The 7,933-nt window shown below is 36.1% G+C and overlaps 1 protein-coding gene across 1 annotated transcript; it reads right to left on the bottom strand.

The window, feature by feature from the left end:
• Positions 1–430: 430 nt before the first annotated feature.
• On the bottom strand, positions 431–3,532 carry LOC137404875 (uncharacterized). The gene is made up of 3 exons (XM_068091102.1): positions 3,523–3,532; positions 2,455–2,658; positions 431–651 (listed from the first exon to the last, which is right to left on the bottom strand). The coding sequence occupies exons 1-3, from the start codon at positions 3,530–3,532 to the stop codon at positions 431–433; spliced, it is 435 nt and encodes a 144-aa protein (XP_067947203.1).
• Positions 3,533–7,933: the final 4,401 nt, after the last annotated feature.

The raw sequence follows: 7,933 nt of genomic DNA, 5'->3' as shown, positions 1-7,933 counted from the left end.
AACAAAACAACAGTATTTTGGTAACAACATCAAATGTAATAGGTACATAAGATTTAGCCAAAGTGCAGCATGCTCAATCTCAAATGATACAATAGTCTCAGATGGCAATAACTTTGCCATCTGAGTTGAATGAGAAGTACAACCCAAATGTTTAAAACTGTTTTGCTAGCGTTATTCCATCGGCTTATAAAACCATTAAATGATTTTCAATGGTCATAGAGCTCAAAGTATTGTCCTAAACACAATATACATGTATGTGACCTGCCAGTTATACTCTCGCTAAAACTTTCTATACAAATTGATCATTCATTCTCCTGAGACTTGAATATCAAAGAATGTATGTTTGAATAATTCAGTAAAACGCAGTTAAAGGCTCAAACATTATTAGGCAGATTTGACTTTTCTCTAAGGCATAAGATATTCTTTACAACTACCAGCCAAAAACCTCTATCTCACGAAGTCTCAGTCTATTGACAAGTTGAACAGCAGTTACCCTGATCAATCTCCCGTAGAGTCTCTGAGTGCAAGTAATGGTTAACTCTTCTCCTGGAGGCTTGCCATCATAGTATGCACACAAGTACTTATGACTTGCATCATACATGTCATCGTCAGTCTCTCCGACGGCAATTCTAAGATTAGCCAGATCATTATCTACATAATCAAGTTGTAAGATTGGTGAAACAGTTTGTATTTTTACAGCACGGCATAAGAAACCTTTAAACAATTACAGGTCACGAGCCCTGCACATCAGCTTGCAAAAAAAGCATTAGTTGACTGAGTAGCATTCATAATTGTTTAACAATGCTTTGCACGTTGATATCGGTAATACATTGTTTATCGATATTGATTAATATAATATTATATATATTATACTATTGATATCAGTATTACATTGTTTAGTTGCTTGGTTTTAAAGATTAGCAGCAGACTAGCAACAGTTGCCTAGCAACAGTTGCCTAGCGACAGTTGCCTAGCAACAGTTGCGTAGCAACAGTTGCCTAGCAACAGCTGCCTAGCAACAGCTGCCTAGCTACAGTTGCCTAGCTACAGACTGCTTGACAGAACAATTACAACATTTATACTGCTACAGACTTTAATTGATTTTGCTGGCTTGTGATAATGGAGTCTGACATAATTAATTATGATGGCTGTTTTAAATGTAAATAGCACTCCAATGTGCTAAAAAATACAAATTTATTTTAACCTTGTCACTGTATTTTTGTTCTTAAAGGTTGACATGCAACAAAATTCACATTACAGTTAGTTGATATGAAAAGATTCACCATGTCTTACTCTGTTGTGTTGTAGGTGCAAAATATGTGGAAATGTGATTACAAGCTCTTAAAAGCTCAAAAACGAACAGTTAATCGTAGCCACATGAGACCGCCGTAGTTTGGATTCTCTTTCCAAAACGGTTCAAATGTGACGTAGCTGTGTTAGATGGTTTCTGTTTACACTTTCATGCAACCTTATTCGTCAAAATATTTCACAAATATACTTCACGCATTCAATAAAACCATGTCTATTGTTCTTATGCATCTGTTTTATCATCATTGTAATGCTTTCACTTTTAGCAGTGATATCTTATAACTTACCGTAAAAATTCATTTAATTTTTTAACCTTAGCTTGAAGAAGTACATATCATTGTCTGATAATCAAGACGAGCCTGTTGGTCATTTGTGATAATCGAAAAGTGCTGCAGAAATTATTTGCGAAGTATTGGGTCACATGATCAGATTACGGCTTGCCGATTAGACCAAACCGAAACAAAACTGTAAAGTAGCGAGCATCTATATTTGATACGGGGTCTTCGGTAAAACCCAAAGTGTTTGTCATAAACCATTGCTACGATAAGTTTTATATCGCCCTTTCATTTCACAGGAGAACATCACGTGACAAGTCGATAACCAAATTTTATGAATACGTCAGAGAAATAAAGAGATTCGAATCTACGGTGGCTTTTCGTTTTTGAGCTTTTAAGAGCTTGTAATCACATTTCCACATATGTGGCACCTACATGTACAACACAACAGAGTAAGACATGGTGAATTTTTTGATACCAAATAACTGTAATGGGAATTTTGTTGCAAGTCAAGCTTTAAATGCTCAACAAGATTTATAACTGTAATAAGTTTATTTTTTATAAACCATTTCAACGATTTTCTTTTTGCTTGTCCTAAATAGGTTTTTTGCTCAGTCTCAGAAGTAGCCTTTGAGCCTTATTTTTGCCAAGTTACCATTTGCCTACCACCCATTATCCTGTTAATGCAACGTCAATGATAGAGTGTTCCAAATCAAGAGATGTTTCTAACCCATATGAATGCTTTAGCAGACTAACTCTGGCAGTATTATAATGACACAGCGACAGCCAAAAGCTACACACATAAGTCTTATCACAACTAGTTAGTAATATTTGGCGAATATCACCTTCAGCTTGTGACAGCTGCATTTACCTGTTGACCAGCCCATTACTTGCTTATAGATTTTAATGATGTGAATGCAATGAGCAATCGATAGGTCAAGTTGAAACCATGGAGACTGTTGAATAGCAGAAATCGCGAGGTTTAACCCTGTTTTTTCCTTATTTCCGCTTATAGCATTCTCAGGTCCATACCTATGCTCCTCCAACCTTGTTATGAGGGATGCAGTCACATTACCTGTGCACAGAAAGAGTAGACTGGCAACTTCACACATATGTGCATTATAAAATAAAAACATCTACAAAACAGCTACCAGCAAAACCATAAGGTTCTCCCGTAGTTTTTCAGTTCAAAAAATACTCACCTTTGTTTTTATGTATAGACTTATGAATACAAAACTAGATTAGAATTCTGCATAAGACAATTTCTAAAAATGATTGTTTTATTATATGGTATTGCTAGCGGAATTCTCAGCATTGCACAGGTAATAGAAAACAGCTAATAAACAGTGAGAGATAATGTAGTTGCCTGTCACTTGCCATTAGCCTGGCATAGAGCCAATGACTAATTTAAGTAAGCTTACTGATAAGAGCTGTGAGAGCAAACATAAAATTACATTGCGTTGTAAAGGAAAGCGGTAGCGCATTTTTACCTACATAGACACATACACCGCTCAATGAATCTATCAACCTTGCGTAGCTCAATGGTTTAGCATACCATCTAAGGCCCAGAAGCCCAAATGGAGGCCCACAGGCCCGATTAGGCCCTCCAGCTGTTTTTATCAAGCCCCCAGCTGTTGTAATTTTTTTTAAATGTTTTGCAAGTTTTAAAGAGTTTGTTTGGCAATGCATTATTGTTATTGTTTCAGTAGTAATTATTACCGTACTTTCAAGACTATTAACCGCACCGTCATGTAAGCCGCATCTGCTTTATTTAAAAAAAAACAGTATTAAAACAATACATAGACCACACCTTTTGTATATGCCACAAAACTCATGACGGTGCTTTTAACACGGCAGCAACTTTGCTAGTTAAAACAGAACAGCGCCGTCAGGCACTGTTAACCGACGCTTTTTAACCCAGTGCTTAACGGAACAGTACCGTTAGGCATTGTTTAGTTTTTTCCAAAAATTAACTAACTAGAAATTCCGGTTAATGCGCCCTAGCGGTGAAAGAAAAAATCGCAGAATAGCCGCGACCTCTAAATCAGCCGCAAGGCTCAAAACATCGGAAAAAAGTAGCGGCTAATAGTCCGAAAAGTACGGTAGTTATCTGAAATCGCCTGACCAGCATTATTGACAATACTGAAGTTTAGTCATGCCTTAGTGTGAGGGATTTCTCCGCATAAATTGTTTGATTAGGGAATATCCAACAGTCCCCCCATTTGAGATTGGTTGAACTTTTGTTTTTTACCTACAGGGAATTTTCCGGCTTGCATTTTCAAGACTTCTTCTGTGACTAATGACCTAAAAAATTAATTCATATGCAATCATGGCTCAGGGATCAGTAGACAGAGAAAACCGACGTTTCAATACAGACTGGACTACACAATTCTCTTTTCATGAAGTAAAAAGGAAACCTATACGCTTGATATTCAATAATTCAGTTGCTATAAACAAGGTAGCAAATGTCAAAAGGCATTACACTCAAAACCATCCTGACTATGACTTAAGATTCCCTTCAGGTGCAGATAGGAAGCAGAAACAGCTTGATAGATTAACAAAGCAGGCTAATAGACAAATGGCTATGATGAGGGGAGCTAAAAGCTTGCAACAAAGAGCAGCTACTGCTGGTTGTGAGGTTTGTTATAAAATTGCGAAGGCAATGGCTCCATACAGCCACAGCGAACTGTTCAAAAATACATGGTTTCAGCCGTTCAAGCGCTCTACCCTGAAAAGCTAGATATTCAGCAAGCTGTTCAGTCAGTACCGCTATCTAGGAATACGTGAGCACGACAAATAGAAGCTATTGCCAATCATGTGACTAAAGGTGTCATATATAACTTGAACAGGGGTGAATCATTTTTAGTTGCAGTAAATGAGAGTACTGACATAAACGGTGTTGCTCAGCTGAGTGTGTTTGTTCGGTATTATCTCAACAACAAGTTTAGTGAGGACCTTGCAGCAGTTATTCTACTGACAGAGCGTACGACTGGAGAAAATATATATCAGGCGTTCATGGCTTACATGGACTCTCATAAAGTGTTAATGCATAAAATAATTTTTGTAGCAACAGATGGTGCCCCAGCTATAGTGGGTGTATATTCTGGTTTTGTTAATCGTCTGAAAGATAACAACCCTCAGATGATCGCATTTCATTGTATCATACACGAAAGCATTCTTTGTGCACAACTGAAAAAATGAATACGGAAGTCTTATGCTGGACATAATGAAACTAATAAACTTTCCCAGATCAAAATCATCTCTACGACACCGCTAGCTTAGAAAATTTCTACAGGAGTCTACTTCTCAGTATGATGAATTGTTAGTACACAACAATGTCAGGTTAATACCATATTGCTATCTTCGAATTATATTTGACATACTTATTTTCATTACATTATGATGAGGTAAAAAAGCACTGCAAACTTGTGAATATTGTCAATTGTTTTTAATTTACAATTTACTTTAATGATCTTGTGCTGATGGCTGAGTAAGGGTAAAGCTTTGAAAAGAGCATATTGTAAGACAGCATATTGAGAAGGTTCTTAGTGAGATTGGAGGAGATACAAGCAGAGCGATTTTTAGAAATTCTCAGATCGGAGCATTCACTGAGAGGCAAGGCTTTTCTGACAGACATTTTGGCTCATCTGAATGACCTAAATTTTAAGTTGCAGGGCGAAGGTCGTAATGTGGTAGAACTCTGGCAGGCAGTAACATATTTTAAAGACAAACTCCACTGCTTTTACATGAACATAAACCTAAACAGTGATTTGAACCACTTTCCAATCATCAGAAAATTTGCGAATGGTCGTGATGATGTTGTGGACCTTACAGCAGAACGCGCTTTGCTCATTGATGTTTCTTCAGAGATGGAGCGTCGCTTTGCTGCCTTCAATAGTATCAATGGCATTATTGAGCTGGTTGCGTGCCCATTTCAGACAATTCAGCTTTGGAAAGTCCAAGTTAATAACTTTCCTCATGGCAGAATTAGAGCTGTGTGGTTTAAAGGCAGATACACTGGCTAAAGCTCAATTTGCTGGGCAAACTATTGTAGGGTTCTGAATGCAACCTGCTGTACAGGAGAAGTATTCTATGCTATGCAATATGACAGTGCACTTACTTACTTTCTTTGGTACAACCTACATGTGTGAATCTATGTTTTCAAAGCTCACATTTATAAAAAGTAAGTATCGGAGTGTACTGACAGAGGAACACACCCAACAGCTCTAGAAGTAACCGAAGTAAGCCATAGAAGTAACCAAGATAAACCAGATATTGCAGCAATAGCTGCAAAGCAAACTCGCTTCCGTGTGTGTCTCATTAACATTACAGATACTTCTTCTGCGCAGTATATTTTGTTGAGAATAAACCTACATACATGTATGTTGTTATGTAACACCTAGTTACTTTCATGTTTATGCTCATGTATATATGTTTACTCTCGCATTACTTAAAATACACATACACATACATTTACATATATACAGTTATATTCATGCCTGGCCCTCCGGATAAGGCCTGGTTACCTGTTTGGCCCTCCAGCAAAAATATTTGGCACCCCTGATCTAGGGTATGGAAAGTTCCAAGATCGAATCTTCAGCGGTACGGGTTCTTCATTCCAATATTTTAATAGCTAAGGCTAGACAAACCGAAGTACATGTAAAACAAACACAGATCCACAAACTTTAAGATTTATATAGACATGCTTATACATTGCAAAAGAAATTGTCGGTTTCCTTTACTCCCCACAAGGCAGTCAGACAACAACATCTGAGCGCTAAGTACCAATAAAATATATATGGTAAAACCAACCTCTATTTGCCCGCTAACTTTATTTGAACCCCACCTTTATTTGAAAGTCACCTCTATTTGAACTCCACCTCTATTTGACTGCCACTCTGGGAGAAGGGTTGAAAAATAGAGCGTCATTCGTTAATTAAACACCACCTCAATTTGACAGCCATTTTGACACTTTTTGTTCTTTATAAACCCATAATACAAGTGTCCTGTAGAAAAGTGTCCACAAAATCATAGTATAATAAATCACTTACATCAATAACAATTAATTATCTTTTTGTCCAGCTCCAAGGGTGTTCGTATTTTTTTTTGTTCAAAATTTTATCAGAGCACCATAGAAATAATTAATAACTGTACGAGCATTGTTTAACGCGGTCTTGATACTTCGAACTATGTGAAAAACCATTTACATTTATGATGGTATATGAATGACTAGTTTTAAGCTATAAGTTGAGCTTTGCAAGCAATACTTTTATGCGTAAAGATGCAAAGTTTAATCCAATGTTTAGTCCAAAGCGTAAAGGTTGTGCTATGCTAAAATGTTATTTTGACACTAATTTCGGCTAGTTTAGCAGTGCAGCAGAAGATTGGAGGTCGGCAGACATTGCGGAAGATATTGAACAACCAGAAGATGTTCGTTCAACTGGCAACAATGAGAATAAAGCTATCTGAGCAAACGATGCAAATATTTTTGTTTTAAAAATTGTAATTTGGTTTTCTACTTGTATTTTAAGTATGGTTCCTTGATGTCACTTGTTCATAAAAATATATTTGTATTGTTCGATAGATACTCATCCTACAATTTATAAATTTGAAGATTTGTAGCATATGATTTGATTGCATCATTGTGGTAATCTAATCATACAATAGATCAATGCTTGCATCTTTTCTTCTATTGCACATAAAAAGCTCGTTTTTGCTGTAAACTGTAGCAAACATACCAATGAGTGCAATGAGTTTTTATGCAACATTTTAAAATCTGTATATTTTAAACAAAATGTTTTCAAATTTAGAATGAAATAGAAATAGAAAGCTTCAAAAAATTGCAAAACAGGACACAGTCCATAATATCATCGCAGGTTATTTGCAAGCAATAGATATCAACTGGTAGATATATTTATTGAATTCTCAATGCATATTTATTATGAGATCTTTGAAAAGTTGGAGGCAAGTTAGCAAATTTATTGTATCCAAGTGCACTAATGGTAGCTCAAGTGCACTATGGTGGTCGAGCCTTCCTCGATGTTTAAAGGGGTCGGCCCTATGAAAATTGATAACCAGGTCTCTCGCTACGTCTTTGCCTACAGCACTCTACCGTAACAATATTATATCACATGATATTATATCACATTTATAATACATTACGTAGTATTATATTTTTTTATATTAAAATGTATTATGTTGTCTAATGTTATGTATTATCACATTATGGTGTATAATATTATATTATCCTATATTTTGTTTTACTGCATTATATCATATTACATTATATCACCTTACAATAACTATATCATGTTATATTACAATAGATTTTAATTTTAACTTTCTTATTT

This window comes from Watersipora subatra, chromosome 9, assembly GCF_963576615.1.
Source record: "Watersipora subatra chromosome 9, tzWatSuba1.1, whole genome shotgun sequence".
NCBI classification, from domain to species: domain Eukaryota; kingdom Metazoa; phylum Bryozoa; class Gymnolaemata; order Cheilostomatida; family Watersiporidae; genus Watersipora; species Watersipora subatra.
Note: the sequence above shows the minus strand (reverse complement) of the source record. Positions and strands in the feature narration are given on the sequence as shown.